General features: G+C 54.2%; 9 protein-coding genes across 9 annotated transcripts; 6 read left to right on the forward strand and 3 right to left on the reverse strand.

Moving 5' to 3' along the window:
* Window positions 1–302: 302 nt before the first annotated feature.
* On the reverse strand, window positions 303–1,957 carry CLAFUR5_01782 (uncharacterized protein; the record flags this gene model as incomplete). The annotated part of the gene is made up of 3 exons (XM_047900930.1): window positions 303–405; window positions 458–936; window positions 1,007–1,957. 3 exons carry the CDS (start codon window positions 1,955–1,957, stop codon window positions 303–305), a joined length of 1,533 nt encoding a protein of 510 aa, XP_047755611.1.
* Window positions 1,958–2,625: 668 nt separating this feature from the next.
* Window positions 2,626–3,075, reverse strand: CLAFUR5_01783 (uncharacterized protein; the record flags this gene model as incomplete). Its single annotated transcript, XM_047900931.1, has 1 exon — window positions 2,626–3,075. The coding sequence occupies one exon, from the start codon at window positions 3,073–3,075 to the stop codon at window positions 2,626–2,628; it is 450 nt and encodes a 149-aa protein (XP_047755612.1).
* Window positions 3,076–3,298: 223 nt separating this feature from the next.
* CLAFUR5_01784 (uncharacterized protein) lies at window positions 3,299–4,012 on the forward strand (the record flags this gene model as incomplete). Its single annotated transcript, XM_047900932.1, has 1 exon — window positions 3,299–4,012. The coding sequence occupies one exon, from the start codon at window positions 3,299–3,301 to the stop codon at window positions 4,010–4,012; it is 714 nt and encodes a 237-aa protein (XP_047755609.1).
* Window positions 4,013–4,130: 118 nt separating this feature from the next.
* CLAFUR5_01785 (Arginine-hydroxylase NDUFAF5, mitochondrial) lies at window positions 4,131–5,231 on the reverse strand (the record flags this gene model as incomplete). Its single annotated transcript, XM_047900933.1, has 1 exon — window positions 4,131–5,231. The coding sequence occupies one exon, from the start codon at window positions 5,229–5,231 to the stop codon at window positions 4,131–4,133; it is 1,101 nt and encodes a 366-aa protein (XP_047755610.1).
* Window positions 5,232–5,434: 203 nt separating this feature from the next.
* CLAFUR5_01786 (uncharacterized protein) lies at window positions 5,435–6,585 on the forward strand (the record flags this gene model as incomplete). Its single annotated transcript, XM_047900934.1, has 2 exons — window positions 5,435–5,959; window positions 6,010–6,585. The coding sequence occupies 2 exons, from the start codon at window positions 5,435–5,437 to the stop codon at window positions 6,583–6,585; spliced, it is 1,101 nt and encodes a 366-aa protein (XP_047755607.1).
* Window positions 6,586–6,778: 193 nt separating this feature from the next.
* Window positions 6,779–6,972, forward strand: CLAFUR5_01787 (uncharacterized protein; the record flags this gene model as incomplete). The annotated part of the gene is given in 2 exon segments (XM_047900935.1): window positions 6,779–6,794; window positions 6,809–6,972. The coding sequence occupies 2 exon segments, from the start codon at window positions 6,779–6,781 to the stop codon at window positions 6,970–6,972; spliced, it is 180 nt and encodes a 59-aa protein (XP_047755608.1).
* A 932-nt stretch (window positions 6,973–7,904) lies between these two features.
* On the forward strand, window positions 7,905–10,154 carry CLAFUR5_01788 (F-box/LRR-repeat protein 2; the record flags this gene model as incomplete). The annotated part of the gene is made up of 1 exon (XM_047900936.1): window positions 7,905–10,154. The coding sequence occupies one exon, from the start codon at window positions 7,905–7,907 to the stop codon at window positions 10,152–10,154; it is 2,250 nt and encodes a 749-aa protein (XP_047755615.1).
* Window positions 10,155–10,819: 665 nt separating this feature from the next.
* On the forward strand, window positions 10,820–14,185 carry CLAFUR5_01789 (uncharacterized protein; the record flags this gene model as incomplete). The annotated part of the gene is made up of 1 exon (XM_047900937.1): window positions 10,820–14,185. The coding sequence occupies one exon, from the start codon at window positions 10,820–10,822 to the stop codon at window positions 14,183–14,185; it is 3,366 nt and encodes a 1,121-aa protein (XP_047755616.1).
* Window positions 14,186–15,504: 1,319 nt separating this feature from the next.
* CLAFUR5_01790 (Serine/threonine-protein kinase ppk6) lies at window positions 15,505–19,416 on the forward strand (the record flags this gene model as incomplete). Its single annotated transcript, XM_047900938.1, has 3 exons — window positions 15,505–15,758; window positions 15,919–19,001; window positions 19,061–19,416. The coding sequence occupies 3 exons, from the start codon at window positions 15,505–15,507 to the stop codon at window positions 19,414–19,416; spliced, it is 3,693 nt and encodes a 1,230-aa protein (XP_047756709.1).
* Window positions 19,417–19,738: the final 322 nt, after the last annotated feature.

Here is a 19,738-nt window from a genome sequence, read left to right on the forward strand (position 1 = left end):
GTCTGTATGACTGCTCAACAGGACTTCATCGCTCCACTGAGCACATGGCCAATATTGTCCATTGCGATTGCTACTACTTTGCCCAAGGAAGGGTATCGGCCTTTGCTATCTGCTGGTCGGCTGCCATGCGTTAGGTCCCAATGCTGGGAATCAGCCACTATTGTTCGGTAGATAAGGGAGCATCGGTATGCCGATACGTGAGCCTCGACGAAGCACCGACCGCCTGTTCCTTGTATCACTATTGGGCCACGTGATTGCAATGGCCGCGTGGTGGTGTACAGCAGGTTGGCTCACCTTCGTATCTATGACTGTCGGTGCTGCACGAGCTCGATGTCTAGGACGAGATAGGGAGTCCTTATGCTACCAGGCGGCATCGAATAGGTAAAGTTCCAGAGGTCGAAGTCGCTATGCGCTGTCAGTCTGGAGTTCCGACCTCGCAGTCGAAGCAGCCACTTACTTGACCGGATCGCAGTCACCACCATTGATACCGCAGAACGAGACGCTAGGTGTCGTGTTGATGGTCCCAGATGCCCGAACCCGGACACCTGCGATGTCCGACCACGATTGCACATTTTTGGGACCAACAAGGCCATTTGGACTGACGTGCAGCACGAACGTGCTCGTGGAGTTACCATCAGGATACGACAAGGTCAATCTACGCTCTGACACTTCCACCTGCAAGGCCTGGGTTTCTGGCCACAGACTTAGGAAGCCGACAGTGCCATCTTTGCGCAGCCACTGCGCGACCGCTGGACAGAACTGCTGTGGGTTGATGCTCGGGCCGCCAACAACATCTTCGTCAAAACTCTCAGCGCCGATCGTCAGGTTAGCTGATAACCAAGTGGTTATGTTTCTGGGCGAGATGTCGTAAGGCGGTGAGAAGGCAGCGGTGTGCACGAAGCGCTCCTCAGCGAATTCGGTAAGCGATCTCATGACCTGTCAATTCATTAGCTGCGGTACAGGGGACACATTTGGTCTGTCGGTCTGGACTTCGGGTGCAGCTGACCTTCGCATCTACAAATTGCTTGTGGTAGTCTGCCAGGATTGCAATCAGCGGACCAATCTGGACATCGTCCACGTGGGCGACAGCCCACGGCTTGTTATACAAGGGGGCTTGATCAAGACCGACCAGAGACCAAATCCACAATGCCGTGATCGACAGGTAGCGGTTCATGTCATAGCCGTAACTCCTGTCCCACGGAGGAGCGATGTTCTTCAAATTGGCATTGTACAGCTCTCCAGTCAAGTCCCAGATTTGGCGTATCATGCGACCACCATTCGCTCCAAGCACAGCACCCTCGTCCGGCAGGTACTTGGCACAGAGGGTCAAGGCAAACAAACTAACTCCTGCGTAGGTCGGTCCGTTGAACTCGGAAAGTGTGCCATTGCGATCAAACAGCTCCACGATGTCTCGACCCCAAGTCTCTCCTTCGGCGGTCAGGTTTGCATCTCCCGTACGTCGACCAACCCAGCTGGACACTACAGCGTGCATAATTGCCGCGTTGCTGTAGGCTGGATAGAGATTGTCATCGTCGATGCCACCGACCCGATAAGTATCACCAATGGCGTTCAAATGCAGACTCTCAACCATCTGCTCCTCAATTTGGGCCGGTAGCAGATGTTCGAATTCCTCCAGAATGACAATGAAGGCGGTTCCAATGAAGCCTCTCCAATTTGGGTCCCAGGTGTGGTAGATTTTCGCTGGATATGCCTCCGTACCAGGATATGGTTGTTCAGGATAAGTCTGGTAGTCACCATACCATTGCTCGGCATTCTGAAATTGACCGGAGATGATGTTATTGATTATTGGTACTGCTTCTTGTACATCATTTCCCTCGTTGCGAGCCAGGAGCCCGGCAGCATACCATGACGAGGATCGAGTCTCGTGGAGCAAGGCAGTTCCTAGATTGAATTGGTAGCCGGCTTCTTGGTCATAGTTCCTGTCCATGAAATCCATTGACTGTTTGAGTAGATCTTCGGCATGGCTGCTGGACCTGAAAGCAGTAGCTCTCGTGGCAACCCATAATAGGGCTAAAACGAGAAGCGGGTGAACAAGGTGTATCTGGGAAAACATGATGTCGGTAAAAAGACAGCATCGACGAGCCTGGATTCAAACGTCGCACAAAGAAGGAAGAGGTCACGCTTCGAGGACTTTGCTGATTCCGGGCAAGCTTTCTATCGCCTGAGCCCACTCCGCCTCCGTCGGTGAAGAATTGGGCAGGTGGACATGCTGGAGACGCAGCTGTTGGCATCGCGATACTGCATATAAGCGGAGGCGGCGTAGATGCGCATAGGCGAGGGACACAGCGCCGGCTAAAGAGGTGGAGTCGCACACGGTGTTCAATGTACCGAACCTGAAAGTACTGCCATGCGTGCCAGTGTACCGGATCACTATAGAAGATACCTCCTGATTGTAAGCGTGGCGAGAGTTTCCAGGTTGTTGGCAAGATTCTTGTCGTTGTGGTGATGCACTCCCATGCGTTCTTCATGAAGCGCAACCCAGCCGTCAAGCCTCGTGAAGGCACGTCGTTCAGCGTTATGGTAGGCTGATGAGTGTATGACTGCCATAGGAAGGCAATCCATTTCGAGTCGCTTGTGTTGAAGATCGAAATGACCTCAGCATGCTCAGATGAGCGACACCTGAGAGCTGCCTTCAGCTGGAAGTCCGGCCAGGCTCATATGATGGACTGAGAGCCACTCGCCGCGTATCAGTCGATACACAACGATCGATACGCTCGGTCGAGAAACTCCTGGTGGGGCGTTACTCGACTCAGTATTCACGTATAGTTCTGCAAAGTCCGCCTTGTCGTTGACAGTAGTATGCATATCGACTACACGAATCCTAAAGTCGGGATACTCGTTGCATACGCGCTGTATGGAGTGTACATGCTCGTCCAGATTGTGTACAGTGGAGCCAATTGAGGCTTGTGCCGTCCACTTGGAGGACTTGCCCCTGTACAGTGCTGAAGTAGCTGGCGAGAAGTCTCGATTGTTCACGGCTTCACAGTTGGCTTTCGACCTTCGTTCTAGCTCCGTGATGATTGCTCGAGTATTTGGACGAATTGGCTGTTCCATGGTTGTGTTTGGGTAGCATGGTCATGAAGTGGATGCAGTCGTGTCGAAGAACGTAAGGGTGGTCGAACATGACAAGATTCCTTTCAAAGCGGATTGCGCTTGCCCCCAGTCTCATCCCACCAACAGCAACAACATCAATTCTGTTCATCGGCTCCGCACGACAGGAACACAGTCAGACTGCATTGCATGTATCGAGACCAGGGCCAGTGTAATACCGACATTCATGTCAGCAATGCAACAAGTCTTCGCCACCACCGAGCTATTCGACTATATACTCTCCTACGTCCTGGATGCTACCCATTGCATTGCAGATCAAGAAGATCCGAGATCCGTCAAGACACATCACAATGCACGACTTCTTCAGAACCTACTGAGGAGCTCACGGGTGGACCGCCAATGGCGTAATCATATCCTGGGCAGCACTTATACCAAAGGAGCTTTGTTCTACATATCGGATCCCACCACACAGCGTGCTTGGGAGCAGACACACCCCCGCTCAAGCACGGGAGCAGTATACCGTCCAGTAGACGTACATGCGCCCACACTCAATCCCATCATACAGACAACGTTCCCAAGCTACAACTTCCGCTTCTGCTTCAACACATCCGTGGGCGAGGACTGTCAGGCAACACCACGGCATAGTGCATTCCTAATCATCACGAAAAGAGAGCTACCCAATTTGCAGACCCGAGAAGCCACTGGTCAGGGCTGCCGAATCCCTGAAATGCTTCTTGCTCAGCCTCCTTGTGTTGCTCTCAAGGCTGCAATCTACGAAGAGATCGATGATATGAAAGAGTATCTTGGCCGGACCACGAGTCTGACAGATCCTGTTATCCGCTGCGAGCAAGGCTTGACGCTGGGAATGGTGCATGAGAGAGTCGGAGCAATGTTCGAGAAGCACCCTGATGTAGCGGCGATCAATTTGACGACTTTGTAGCGTACTACACCACGGTACCAAGCCCATAGCTGATACACTCTAAGAGCTCCGTGTAAGCTTGAAACCCAGTCCCTGAGCTGTATATGTTGAGAACCTCCTCGCGTTTGACAAGGCGCAATCATTTGTCCCGACCTTCTGCTGCATCAAACAGATCTTTCAGGTTCACGTCGCCACTTCCTCTCTCGAGGGGCTTAGGCTGATTCGCACCCTCCTTCCACCCAATCATGTAGATCGTCCTGAATGTGGCCGGTATCGTGAGCGTCCCATCTTCTTGCTCTTCACCATACATCTCCCTATATATGGCTTCCGTAGCCAACAGCACATCCTTGCTGATGCCGCCCGGCTCTCGCCTCAGCGCAGCATTTGCCTCACCCATAGCCTGAAGATCCGACATCAGAGCAAATGTGTTTGGGTAGTCGACGATAATGTCGTCCACGTCCACTGTGAGCAATTTGAAGCCAGCCCTTGAGAGCAGATTGCCAACATCCCTCACATCCGCCAGAGGAGATATGTGTGTGCCAATGCCACCTAGTCGCTCCTGCTCCGCCAACTGCAATGACCCTCGAAGCTCGAACAGGCTGTCTCCTCCACTCATGGCGGCCACGAATGGCGCATCTGGCTTTAGGCAGTTGTTGATCTGCATCAAGACGCTGGGCAAGTCATTGGTCCAATGCAACGACATTGAGCTCAGCACGAGGTCAAAAGTCTCCGCATCGTATGGAAGGTATTCGGAGTTCTTGAGCACTTCCCGCTGAACCTCAATATCGTTGTTGAACGGCTCATCTTGATCCCTGTACAGCAGACTCGGACTCGTGTCTGTGCAAGTAATGCTCCCAATCTTCTTCGCGATCGGCTCGATCGAAGGCTTTGCCGAATCTGGGTCCGGGTCAGGTCGCGTCAGGATGCGCGCAATATTGCAGGAGTTTGCGCCAAAGTCTAGGACTCGTGGGAAAGGTCGGTTGATATCGAGGATACGATCGCAGAGTCGGGCGGCAACCTCATCGCGGAGGTAGTCTACCTGTCGAGACTGCGCGACATTCCTGGCTGCTCGTTCTTTGTGTAGCCATTTGGTCCTGGCATCGAAGACTTCGACGGTGGGTGCGCCGGGAGCTTGGACGGCGTAGAATCTGGGTGAAGCTGCTGGGAGAAAGCAGGCCTTGCTGATGGTGCTAGCTGTTAAGCATGGTCTCTTGATGGACCTCAGCAGTGACAGGCGCATGCTCGTTGACTGGATGCATGTGTGTGAAGCACTGCAAGAAGTGTGGGATGTGTTCGTGGACCATGTCGCCCACTACCTACCCTTGTGCTGGTCATGGCTTCGGTGACGTGTTAGAGTGAGAGGAGTTCTGGGGAGGAGACACATGTACATGTAAACATTGATCCGCGTTTTGTCCTCCTACACAACCACGACCATCTTTCAAGATGCCTGCGATTCTTTCAGACGCGTTGGCGCTGCCAGTTGTCAAGACGCTGGCAGAGTGCGCGGACTACAGCAAGACATTCGAGCAGTTCCTGCCACAGCTCTACAGTTTACACGACCAGGTCTTCGCTCACATAACGGATACCGAAGCTCTCAAGCAAATCTACATCACCACGAACCCAGCCGTCTCTGGCCTCGCGTTTGCCTTAGCGACGTTCCCGATCTTCCTCATAGTCTCCGAGATCAACAGGAACTGGAGTCAGGTCGACAGAGTTTGGAGCATCCTGCCGACCATCTTCGACATCCACTACGCGCTATGGGCTCGACTTGCTGGGCTGCCTACCACGAGGGTAGACAATGTACTGGCCTTTAGCGTCTTATGGTCGATACGCTTGACGTTCAATTACTGGCGAAAAGGTGGATACCAGATCGGCAGCGAGGACTACAGATGGGCCTTGATCAAAAAGCAAATTGGACAACCAGGTTTCTTCTTGCTCAACGTCCTCTTCATCTCCTCGATACAACCGGTGAGCAGAGGCGGAGCCCTGAATTCATGCTCCTCACTAATGATCAACAGGTTCTGCTCTGGGCTGTCACCCTCCCCACATATGTCCTGCTCAACACCTCGCGGCTGAAGCCAGAAATGGCCGCCTCCGATATGATCTTTGGTCGCGCGTTGATCGCGCTGGTGGTCTTTGAGTACTTCGCCGATGGACAGCAGTGGAACTACCACCAAGCCAAGAATGAATATCAGAAGACAGCCAAAGTGCCACAAGGTTGGACCAGAGCTCAGATGGATCGCGGCTTCAACACAACTGGGCTTTGGAAGTTCAGCCGTCACCCCAACTTCGCCGCGGAACAATCGATCTGGATTCTGCTATACGCCTGGAGCTGCTTCGAGTCAAATACTGCTTGGAATTGGACACTCGGTGGCGTCATTGGCTATGTGTTGGTGTTCGCCGGAAGCACACCGCTTACTGAAAGGATCAGTAGTGGTAAGTATCCGGAATATAAGCTGTACCAGGAGCGCGTGGGCATGTTCGTGCCAAAGCTGCTCGGTAAAGGTTGGAACGAGAAGGAGATTGGAAGCCTCGGCGCACAGGGAGTGGCACAATTGGAGAAAACGCAGCAGGTTGAAGCCAAGAAGAAGTGAAGCCCACGTGCTCACTGGTCAAGTCCAGAAGATAGTCGACTCACGAAACGTGTCGAAGCATTGTCGCATAATGCCAAGCTTCAGCAAAGGTCATGCCCCGTTTGAGTGCATGTGCTTCAGCCAATTTCTACGAGAGTCAGTCAAGATTGTCATGTAATTGTTTAGCAGCGGTCAGATCATTGTAAAAGCGACAATGGCGCTGAGCTTCGGTAAGCCTCCCAAGTTCCCGGCATGCTTGCTTATGACGGATGGGAGACTGGCTGCTTCGCGATAGGCGGAGAAGTTCAGTCCTGGTCACGGAAGAATGCAGCAGAATACGCGTTTAAAAAGGCTACTGGACGATCACCTCGTGGCCGCACAAAACGTGGCGATGGGAACTGGGGCTGAGCGGAGAACCCCACCCAGATACTCGGGCCTAAGGTGAGAACATGTCTTGAACATGACCTGTTCAGCTGGACACCACCCCCAAAATAGCACTATCGGACAGTCGTAGAGCTGCCAGCTGCCATGGCTACGGAACGTGGGAGACTACGAGCCATAACCCTCCAGTCGCCTCTTCTTTCGGCGGGATTCAGTCGCGTGCTTGGAAGTGGCAATCGAGCCCAGGAAATATGGGACCTGGCCAAGCAAAACGGCTATCGTCAAAGTCTAGTTCGTCGGTCGACTAACCACATGGGTGCTGCTTGGGCAGGACGTGGAGGACGAGGGCTGAGAGCTTTCCCTGCAGCAACGCGCAACCCGACAGGAATCGTGTGGGTTTGCATCTCACTCCCGACTTTCTCTCCTGTTTCTGCTGTCCGTATCATCGTTGTCGCGTCAGCGAGCGTGTTATGTTTGTAACCCAACAAAGAGTGAAACGCTTCCGTCGCGACTTCCTTCCCCGCCAGCCCACTCTCGCGATAAGAACGATAAGCGCCGCACCGAGCATTCACCAACACCTGGCGACCATCGCAACAACGACGCTCGAGACGCACGATACCCTGCCATAGACCTGAGAGATTGTCTCGAACACGACAGCATAACCTACGCCCCTACTCCAGGTGTGTTGCATATTGTTTGTCAGTTTGTCAATGACCCATGATCGCGCCGTCGGCTGACATGTCGCGAAAGCCTTACCCCTCCGCTCCCACTACGCTGTCTGAGCGCCGATCACCTTGCGCTCTTTATTCACGACCTGAGCCAGCGCGATTGTCTCCTGCATTTTGCTCACACTTCACCAAGGCCGGGCGGCCACTGGTCGACAACAGCCCTGTCTAGTCCTCCGCAGAACCCCGCAAGCAGCGGAAGACAGAACGCCTCTAAACATCTCCTTCGGCGACATGGCAAGTTCATCATCTGAATCGTTCCCGAACGTGGAGGAGGCACATATACCCATTGGGTCACCACAAAGTCCGACGATAACAGCTCCCCCGTTCCAAGAGCAGCCTCCCAAACTCAAGGGCAGACAGAGGCTCCTAGCTGGCCTGCATCGCATATCGTCTTCGCCTTCCATTCCGCGACTCAGTTCGAGGGACCGAGCACGGACTTACGATGGCACTGGCAAAGCATCTATATCATGCATATCGCTCAACTCTGCATCGTCTAACGGCCTCTCTTTTGGATCATCCCTGACACGAGAGTACTCCGCTGGGTATGGCACGCCTCCTACTTCCGGGGTGTCAACACTGGGCATTCAGATCCCAGCGTTCGACGAGAAGGCCAGACTTCGCTATGTGTCGGGCTTGAATGGTAAGCAGTCTATTGGTCTGCCCACAGACATCAGGTCTACTCCGAGGATTGGGTTGACACCACGAATCTCCAAAGAGGGCCATGAAGACTACTTCTCGCGGCCAGCAACGCAAGTCAAGCCGAAGCCAGCGCGACCAGACTTTAATTTTTGGCGCGATGTGCCATTTGAGTTGAGGATGGAGGTTTTGTCATACATGCAGCCACGAGAGGTCATCCGCTGCTCGGTTGTCTCAAAAGCATGGCACAAGATGTGTTTCGATGGGCAGCTGTGGGCTATCCTGGACACTTCGGACTTCTACCAAGATATACCGGGTCCAATGCTGGTCAGAATCATATGTTCGGCTGGCAACTTCGTTCGCGACCTCAACTTACGTGGTTGTGTTCAGCTTCGCGAATACTGGAACACGAAAGATGGTCTGACAGATGCTTGCAAGAATCTGGAAAACTTCTCCCTCGAAGGCTGTCGCATCGACCGGAACTCGATACACAACTTTTTGCACAATGGCAGCAGGCTTGTGCACATCAATCTCTCGGGTCTGGCTGGCGCCTCCGATGCTGGCATGAAGATCATTTCTGAGAGATGTCCCCAGCTCGAGGTCCTCAATGTTTCTTGGTGCAACAATGTCACAACCAAGGGCCTTAAGAAGGTCATCAAGGGTTGTCTCAAGCTCAAAGATCTGCGCGCCGGCGAAATCCGAGGATGGGATGATCTGGATATCATGCATGAGATGTTCAAGCAGAACAACCTCGAGCGCCTGGTGTTGATGAACTGCGACACCCTGACGGATGAATCACTGGCTGTTCTCATCGAGGGCATCGACAGTGAAATCGACTGCATCTCCGGCAGACCCATCGTGCCACCGAGGACATTCAAGCACCTGGACCTTACAAGGTGTCGTAATATCTCGGACCAGGGATTGCGCTCCCTAGTAGACAATATTCCGTGCATCGAAGGCCTGCAGCTGTCGAAACTGAACGGTGTTCTGGACGCGACACTCACAGATCTCCTACCGACAACACCCCTGCTTACACATCTTGACCTGGAGGAGCTGGAGGATCTCAGCAACACGGTCCTGCAAGCTCTCGCCAACTCTCCTTGCGCCAAGAGCTTGCGACACCTCAGCGTGTCCTACTGCGAGAATATGGGCGACGCAGGCATGCTTCCTATCCTCAGGACGTGCACAAACCTTCGCTCACTTGAGATGGACAACACCCGCATCGGAAATCTTGTGCTAGCTGAGGCAACGGCCATGGTGCGGCAACGTACGCCTCGTGCCACCTTCCCAGGGGTTTCTATGCTACCGGCGAAGCCTCTCTTCAAGCCCAGCATAGGATTAAAGCTCGTGGCCTATGACTGCCAAAACGTGACTTGGACCGGTGTCCGCGAAGTCCTTTCCAGGAACTCCGACATGATGATCTCTCGACACACGCACGCCGTGCCTGCTCTAGACGTGTCCACAAGTACCTCAGCGAGCTCCTCAGTAGAGAATCTCTCGCTCAAACCAAAGATCCATATCAGTCAGACGTCGTCATTCCCGACCGAAATAATCCAGCTCAAGTGCTTCTACACGTTCCAGCCGACAGTCGAAGAGCACACGAAGCGAGTGTTGCGAGGGGACTTCGTGTCTGCCAAGAGGCTGGAGCGCAAGTGGGCTTCCTACATGATCGCGCAAGAGGAAGCGGGTGCCATGGGAGCAGGCCAGAGGCGTCGGCGAAGGAGGGCGCGAGATGCGCAGCTGCAGCATGCCGATGAAGAAGAGGACGACAATGGCCAAGCGAGTACTGGTGTCGGCGCCACGCGTCGCAGACGTGCGAGGAGCGGTGGATGTACGGTGATGTGAGGAACTTCTTGAAGTGATGTTAGCAACATGTTCAGACGACTTACGAGGTTTGGCGTACGGATGCTTTTAGGGTACAGCATGGGGTGACCACAGACGCATGGGCAGGCAACAGGAGCTGTGTGATTTGTGCATACTGCGCGGCAGCGCGTTTGATAAATTTTGTACAGCAAGAGACCATCCATAGCCTGTGTAGCTACACATAACAATCTACATTTGACGAAAGATTGCCGTTGGAAGTGAGCAAAGATGTGATGCCGAGACGCTGGCAGGGGACTTGGAAGATTGCGGTCTCCCTTGTTAGCGCGGAAGCTTAGAGCCCACCAGCCGTTCCGATCGCCTTCTCCCTCCACTTGTTTGGACACGAGCATAACATGTTTCTGACTGCAAACAACCCACGTAAACAACACGAAACGCGCGCCTCATCTCACCGGTAGAACTGTAGTGTGGCGGAGTCGGAGTCGGCTCGGAAGGCAACAACGATCAGGAGAGCCTTGTAATCGTGTCGTCCAGTGTGGAGAGTGCCGCCTCGTCTCGTCGCCCGCCAGGACTTTTGCGCCCGAAGCCTGAGCACTCCAGGCCATCACCCATCACCCATTACCCATCACCCATCACTATCCCTCCCGGTATTCGCATGGACGACCGGCACCTCCTCTGGCAGACACGGAATGAATGGTAGCACTTCACCAGACCCGCTCACCGCCGAGGCATATGCATCTGTGTCCTCTGGCCGGGATGAGATCGCCGTCGCGAAGCCCAATGGCGTGCGCAGCCCGGACAACAACGCCCATGTCGCCGCGAAGAGGCTCAAATCGTCACCTCCCAGGCCAGCATCCAGTGGGAAGGGCGCGTCTCCTCGTCTGAAAGATGCGTCGCCACGGGACCAGCGGCCAGTAGCGGACGGCGACGATGATGCTGCTGGAGAGTCAGAGGCCGAAACACTCATCGACAGTCCGGTCAAGAAGAAGCAGGAGGCAGAGAAGCAGAACAACGCGCCCAAGGCTGACCGACCTCTGAAACATCGCATTGGCAGCCTGCCTGTGCCGAGCGGGAACGACGACGAGGATGACTCTGCGAACGTGTCGCCTGCGCCCAGCACCTCAGTGAGCGTCGAGCAGACGACGTTGACTCGAGAGGCCAAGGATGAAGATATGAAGGACGACAGCGACAAAGACGCCGACGGCGAAAGCGACACTGGATCCTTGAGCGACCCGGACTCAGAGGCATCGGACGCGCCGTCGCAGAGGTCTTTGAACTCGCGTGCGGCATCAGAACGACCGGACTACAACCGCCACGATGCCCACTCCCCCAACCCACGGAAACGCAAGCATCGTGCTTCATCAGTCAGTCTTCCCAACAAGCGACCAAGCCTCAATACGCCCAAACGTAGGCTTCGTGGACTGCATTCGGAAGAGGTGGGTCGATCTGAGCAATCACTGTCACCCAAGCTGCGCAGCCATCGTCGAGCAGTCTCCACGCAGTCAGCTTTCATGGACGGTTCCATCGAAGGGGGAGCAAATCGAAAACGACGAGCTGGCACACAAGGACCCGTGAAGGAGTCCAAGTTGATCAAGGGATGGGAGGAAGAGTCGGTATCATCAGAAACTACTTCTCATGGACACGATCCTCAGCGACCACGACGAGGGATTGGCAGATCGACGTCTACACCTGGCAGACCGGCTGGTCGCAAGCCTAAGCCTCATGTGAACAAGTACGGTTTTACCAGGTTAGCGGAGGCGTGTGAGGCGAACGATCTTGATCTGGTGAAAGAGTGGAGAGAAAAGGACCCGGATCAGTTGGAGCTCGCCGAGTTTGCTGGTAACAAGCCTCTGCAGATCGCGGCTCTCAATGGTAACGTCGAGGTAGTCGACTATCTCATCGACCAGGGATGCCAGATCGACTGCGCGAATGTGGACAAGGATACACCTCTGATCGATGCAGCGGAGAATGGGCATTTGGATGTTGTAAACAGCCTCTTGAGAGCTGGGGTCGACCCTCTGCGACAAAATCTGAAAGGTCAACAAGCGCTGGATGTGGTAACGGATGACACCGACGATGCTGACGAGATTCGAGCGGCTTTGCGACAAGCCATCGACAAGTGGAATAGTACAGGTGCGAAGCAGAAGCGTGAAGAGGAAGAAGAGATGCGCCACCGAGCTGGACCGTCTAAAGAGTTACATTTCATGGCACGCACCTACGAGAATCTTCTCAGGCTGGTACAGATTAACGATCGCACTGGCGTCAGGGAATTCCTGGATGCTCGAGTAATGGTGGACAATAACGTAGTGGCTGCAGCCGCAAAGACTGGGGACACCTACCTGGTAAATATGCTACTGGCTGAGATGACGGAGAAGAAAGCTTTGCAGAAACCTGAGAAACCGCTGCTCAGCGTCTTGGGCACGTCGCACACGGAAATGGTGCGATCACTTACGGAGCTGGACAATTTCAACCCTCTCTGGCGCAATAGACAAGGCAAGACCTGGCCAGAAATCGCTGAGGAGAGGCACGGACCCAACTGGCGTGAGGAGAAAGAGTTATTGGACCGCCTTTATGATCAAAGCGCTGCTACGAAGGAGCGACGCAGCTCCAGTCCTGTCACTAAGAGGGACAGTGGAAAGCGGCGATTTGCTCATCGTGCTCCTGATGAAGAGGAGGACAGCGATGAACAAGAGCAGGCACCTAGGCGCAAGAATGGGCGGAAGCTCATGTCGAAGAAGGATCTACGTGCCGCTCGAGGACAAGCAGCTTCCGATGAATCATCCTACGAATCGAGTTCGGAAATACCCACACCTGCGGAGCCTGTCGAGGAAGTTTCAATGAAGCCTCCTGAAAGTCCAGCTACTAAGCGCACTCCCACACGTTCAAGAACGAAAAGCTTTTCAGCACAACCCACAGAATTACCATCGCCCAGGACACGAAGAAGATCTTCATCATTCCGCGGCATGATCGAGCAGCCATTATCAACCGTGGAAGAGAATATGGAGGATAAGGCGGCCGCGGAGAAGCAGCGACAGGATGAAGACAGGCGTGCAGCAGAAGTAGCGCAAGAGCTCGAACTGAAGCGGAAGCAGGAAGAGGCCGCGGCAGCAGAAGTCGCTGCAAGACGAGCTGCGGAAGAAAAAGCACGTCAAGCGGAAGAGGACCGTATGGCAGAAGAAGCTCGCCGGGAAGAAGAGATGCGCCAAGCTGAGGAAGCTAGAATCGCCGATGAAGAGCGCACTCGACAACTCGCAGAGCAGCAGCGAAGAGACAAATCGAAAGACAAGCATCGTGCTGACATACTAGCCGGCTTACCGAAGGCAATTTCATATGTGCTCGACCCAAGAACCGACTTCGACATTGAGAGCAAGAGAGGCAAAAGCCACATATGGCGCTACTTCACCAGAATTCAAGTATTGAGCGAAGAGGAATATGACCCCCTGGCGGAGTGCTCAGATACCAACATACCGACTTATTGGGTCCCGAACGTTCTGGTAGCTCCATTACTCGGGCCAGCTGGGATAGAGCTCTTCGTCCATGGCGACCACGAATCTTTTGCCGACAGCTTGGCGGGGAAGTGGCTCACGAAGGACTTTCCGATGAAGAGACTACCCCTTCTCAAGACTTTCATGGACATTTTACCTCCACCTGGGTTTGAAATTCAACCCACATTTGACGAGACTGGCCGATCTTTACTCAGCAAGCAGGAACAAGCACAGAGGACAAGAAGTCTGCTGGAGGGTGTTGCAGCGGCGAAGCGGGCGCTCACGGCAGGTCCAGCATCGCTGAGATATGTGCGCTTGGAGGACGTTCTCGCGAATATACATCCTTCGCTGAACGGATACAAGGTCGACATTCGCTTCGACCACCTACCCTTATCAATCAGACCTCCGCCAGCCAAGGATGGCTTCCCCGGCGGGATAGGACGAGAGCCTCAGGCCAGGACCTTCACTGTTGGCAGTACACCAAACGTCAGCGAGTTTCTGTGCAGGCCCATAAGGCGCAAGCGTGACCCTGCGAACATGACAGATGTAAGGGTAGTTCATGAGAAGTAGCGACGTTGACGATGTAGATGGATACGAATAGTTGTAGTACAGGCTTATGACGCCAACGATGATGGTCCATAGTTGGGAAGCTGTACGGCTACAACGCCACACCATGAATAGAAGACAGCGTTATGAACGAAGAAAGAATAGTGATCCTACAACTACCACCTGGCGGCATGGCACTCGTCTAGCAGCATGTACCGCTGTATTGAGGTGTGGCCAATCGGTGGTACTGTAGATCGCCTTGGCCAGCCTCAATGCGAGATGTGGCGGGGGTGAGTTGAGGAAGCTGGTTGAGACGATGGTAGTCATTCTGTCAGTGCCTTCGTCGTACATTGTATTCTTGTTCGGACGTAGTGGTCGTCTATGTCGCGTGAGTGCCAATCAAGCTGGCGTGCAGTCAATGCGGCCTTCACCCAACGATCGTGAAGACGTGTTTGTGACTGTGAGCCTTGAGGTGGGTCCCGATCTCGACGATTGTGCCGGGCTGGGGAGTCCCTGCTCACAGTGGAGATGGAAGGGTTTCCTCTGGAGCTATGGAAGCGCCTGACGTTGCTTTGCGGATGTCGAGTGTGACGGCATGTTGTTGTTGTTGTTGTTGTTGTTGTTGTTGTTGTTGTTGTTGTTGTTGTTGTTGTTGAATGCTGTTTATCCTTTTGCCCTTTCTGCGACTGCTCACTGCCTTCGAAGACTATTGTTTCCTTATCGCCGTCTCGGCCATTGCATATTAAGCAGAGTTTGGCGTTAGCGGGGCGTGGATCCCACCGAAGAGAGGCAGACCGCCAGCACAGCACTTCAGAAGATTGGAGTGGACAGCATCGCCACTACTGCCATATCACGATACACGACTATAGACATTCAAGCGTTGGACGCACAAGCCTGAGGCACAGCAGATGCAGCAGCGCCAGCAGTGAGCGAGTGCCGTCTGTCGCCGTCGCCGTCGCTGTCGCTGTCGCTATCCGAAGCAGCGTCACTGTCTATTCTTGCTCCCCGCTCAACTGCAGCGTGCAGCCTCCGGGTTGATCCCAGCTGCTGCGATCACCGTCGACCCTTCGGCACGTCAAAGTGCGCGGTCGACGAGGCACAACTGCCTGGACGTTGCTCTGCTGCACCACCTCTCGCCGCCTGCACATCGCTGGGCACCCTCTCCCGCTGGCAAGGCGATGACTTCGCCCTCCGCCGTGCACCATGGTACGCCTGCGACCCCCCACGCCTCCCCGTTTACAGCATCAGCGTTTCCACACGCCCCGTCCAGACGCTCTCGATCCGCGATTCGTGATGCCTGGCTTTCGACTTCTGCCTTGAGACGAACCCGTTGCTGACTGCCAATGCTTGCTACAGACAACCCCAACGCTCTCCCGCAGCCGCAGCAGCAGCCTCACGTCGTCGAGCACCCGCCGCCTTCCTCGAGCAACGCCGATGCCCGCCAGCAGCGTCCGACGGCGCTGCACATACCGAAGAACCGATCGGCGAGCAACCTCACGAGTCTGCATTCGAGCAGTGCCAGTCTGAGGGCAGATGGTGACCAGCGAGGTGGACGACTGTCCGTCGATGCCGGGAGCGACTATGATAACTTGACAAGGTGCGTCAAATGCGTGGTGCATCGCTGTATTGTTGCAGATGTGGCATGCGTGTGAAAGTGGAAGTGACCATGTCAGCACACATGGCAGAGTGGACTGGAGTGGCATGTGAAAGTGGACACGTGAGACATCGACCGAGTCACTGACACACTCGAGTCACAGGTCACCTATCCTTACAGCCGAACGCGATACTGGCCTCAGACGGATACGGCAGAATCCACAACCATCGCTAAGCCGGAATCCATCTTCGCCAAACCTACAACCCATCTCACCAACACCGTCCAGTCCGGTGTCGCGCAAGTCATCCTTCGCTCAGACATTAGCTTCCCCCACCATACCATTCAGCGAGGACTTGACCCGCTTTCCGTCCGAGTCGCTGCACTCGTTCTCCTTCGCTCACCAGAGCAGCGACTCTCTTCACAATCGCCAGAATGTATTGAAACGAAGCATTGAGTTCATGAAGGATCGGCTGAACTTTGCAACCTCTTCGCCGCGGATAGCAAGTGCACAGGCGAAGCTGGCAGGTGACGAGGAAGTTCTTAGTATGATGGAGCTACTACAAAAGGCAAATATCATGAGTCCTCAAAGCTTGAATGCTGCTGGCTTGAGCTTCGACAGAGATCTCGGTCCACTTACTGGTCCGGCACATCTGGCCAACGAGAACGTCTTTGAGAAGAGCTTCCTTCCACCTGGCCAAGAAAGTGAAGGTCCGACGGACATGAGCAGCCCAAGTGCAGTCGGGAGTAGCGACGCTACAAAGTCTTCGAGCAGTGGACGTGGGGTGGATAGAGACCTCCGAAGCGAGAAGTTATCACCTGTGAACTCACATCACTCAATGCAGATTCCGGAGACGGTGGCAGAGAACGGTTCCATTTCAGAGCCAGAAAAGCTGGATCTCACACAGTCCGTGACTCTTGATAGCACCGATCGCGATTCCATGCCGGGACTGCCAACGCAACGACCTCACCGGTCTTCTTTGAAGAGAACCTACACCGATGTGGCTGGATACTCTTTGCAGCACAAGCTGACCGAAGCTCTTGCTCAGCCGTATCGTGCCGCACAGCCAGCTGCTACCCCGATCGTCCCACAACAGCCTGCACGCTCGAACACGACAGTCGCTGAACGTGAGAGAGCACCGCATGGACACCGGAATCAGCAAGCACAAGCTATATTCACCACCGAAGCCAAAGCACCTTGGACTATCACTGCTGCTAATGACCTAGCATGTCTAGTGTTCGGCGTCACTCGTGCTGAAGTACGAAAGCTGGGCATCATGGAAGTCATCCAGCAAGATCGCAGAAGCTGGCTTGAGGAGAGGTTGAAGAATCCAGAAAGCGGTAGTGCATCGAGGCAGTCGAGGTTGCAGCCTCCGCCTCCACCTGGTAAGAAAATTTCAAGTGCACTCGCGAGCATGGGTAACGGCGTGACAGCCAAGTTACTATCCAAGCCACCGGCTAGGCAGACTTATCAGAGTCGGCGTAGCAAAACCGAAGACGGCACCAGGACTCCCGAAAAGCCAAAGAACTCGAATCATCCCGGTCACAAGAGTAGAGGCGTGCTACTATGTGGTGACGTCGTGCCTATTCGAAAGATGAATGGTGCGTCCGGTAGTGCTTCTCTCTGGGTCAAGGAGAAGGGCAACAACCTGATTTGGGTCCTGGAGGAGATCGCCGAGGATGTCGCGATGCTTACTGTCGATGAGATTGGTCTGCTAGAACGAGGCAGTGGTGACGTCGAGCCCATCTTCGGCATTGATCGAGTCCGCAACGGCATGGACGTGCAAAGGCTGATTCCTGCTTGGCCGAAGCTAGCTGGCACGAACACTGGAGCTATCGACTATGATGCGGTGCGGAAGCTCAAGCGTTTTACAGCACGAACGAGCAACTCGATCAGCATACCGATCACGGTCGACCAGGTCAACGATTCGAACATTTTCAGGATATCGAGCTTTCCACATGTGGCAGGCATACTAGTCGTCAACCCTTCGACAATGCGAGTCAGCAGCTCTAACAATGCCTTCGCTGGAGCTCTTTTTGGGCACGACAGACCTGCTGGACTGCCAATCATGGAACTCCTTCCATCCTTCGACAAGGTGCTTCGTATAATGACGGATGAAGACAGGATTGCGCTGGTCGATGGAATCGTGATTCCCGAGCACAGTTTCCGTCGCGCTCGTGCTCTGCTTGCACTGCGAGAAGGCTCTGCCGATGCTGCGGCTATCTTCCTGCGGCCCAGTGGACTACCAGCGAAGCACAGAGATGGCGCTGAGATCATGGTCGATGTGCAGATGCGCGTTGTGCGATCTGACAGGGATCCGATCTACAATGAGACGGTCATTGACGAAGATGGACCGCTACTCTCGAACGGCGGCGAGGTCGTCTACGCGCTGTGGATCACATATAGCCGGCAGATGCATGCGGTCAATCACGGCATTGGACCAGTCACTCCTCACATCAGCAGACCCAGTACACCTCCACAAACGAGACCAGCACTGTCGGCTGATAGCAGTGATATGCCAAGCCCTGTGGTCGTTGGTGAGTCAGAAACCACAAATGACGAAGAAGCCTCCCGGATCGATCTGCTTGATCAACGACTCAACGAGGCCAAGTCGAATTCACAAATGGCGGGCATGCCGGGAGAAGGCGAGCCATATGAGCATCCGGCTCCAGACATGATCGAGGCAGGCGTCAAAGTCATCACGAAGAAGCGCATAGACGATTTTACGATCCTGGAGGAGATGGGTCAAGGTGCTTACGGCCAGGTAAAACTTGCGCGGTACAAGAAGGCCGCGGCCATGAAGATGGTCATCAAGTATGTGACGAAACGTCGGATCTTGGTCGACACCTGGCATCGCGATCGACGTCTCGGAACTGTGCCGTTGGAGATTCATGTCTTGGACTACCTTAGGAGGGATGGTTTACAGCACCCGAACATCGTGGAGATGGCTGACTTCTTCGAGGACGACATAAACTACTACATTGAGATGAAGCCACATGGCCTTCCTGGGATGGACCTGTTTGATTACATTGAGCTGAGAGTGACCATGGAGGAGCGGGAGTGCAGGAAGATCTTCAAACAAGTTGCCGAGGCGCTGCACCATCTTCACATCACCGCCAAAGTCGTACACCGAGACATCAAGGACGAGAACGTCGTTCTTGATGGCGAGGGCCGCGTCAAGCTGGTCGACTTCGGAAGCGCGGCATACATCAAGTCCGGTCCCTTCGACGTTTTCGTCGGGACAATAGGTAAGACCATATTCCCTTCTCACACTTCCAACCTCAATACTGACCCACATCTCTCACAGACTACGCCGCCCCCGAAGTGCTCCGGGGCCTCCCGTACCGCGGCAAAGAACAAGACGTCTGGGCCTTGGGAATCCTCCTCTACACCATCGTCTACAAAGAAAATCCGTTCTACTCCATCGACGAAATCATGGACCACGACTTACGGGTGCCTTACGTTATGAGCGAGGAGAATCTGGATCTCATCAGGAAAATGCTTGATCGTGATGTTGAGAGGAGGATTGGGATTCAGGCTGTGTTGGAGCATCCCTGGACGCTGCATTTGGATGATGAGGATGCTGCTGCTGCTGCACCGAGTCCGCCCGATGGAGGCCAGGGACAGGCGGTGGCGCCGCAGACGGTGGCGGTCGCTGCGTGATGTGGTGGTGGTGGTGGTGGTGGTGATGGAGAGAGATTAGAATCGGTGTGATTATTGATTTGCATGGCGGCCACTTGATGGGGCGTGGCATACAACGAGTCCTTTTATGGACTGAACATTAGAAGAAGCGGGTGATGGAAAGTTATTTTTGAGGGTTTACACTCGTGATTGAAGATACCCCATGAGATCAAATGAGGCATGTAAAAATTGGATGGGATGGACGGGCTGCAATGCAGAATGCATAAATGATGGGTTCGTTCGATGGGAGAGCTTTCGTGAAAGCTGTAGTGTCTGTAGTATCAGATCAGGAACAGCAATCTCC

This window comes from Fulvia fulva, chromosome 1 (genome assembly GCF_020509005.1).
Source record: "Fulvia fulva chromosome 1, complete sequence".
Lineage (NCBI taxonomy): Eukaryota > Fungi > Ascomycota > Dothideomycetes > Mycosphaerellales > Mycosphaerellaceae > Fulvia > Fulvia fulva.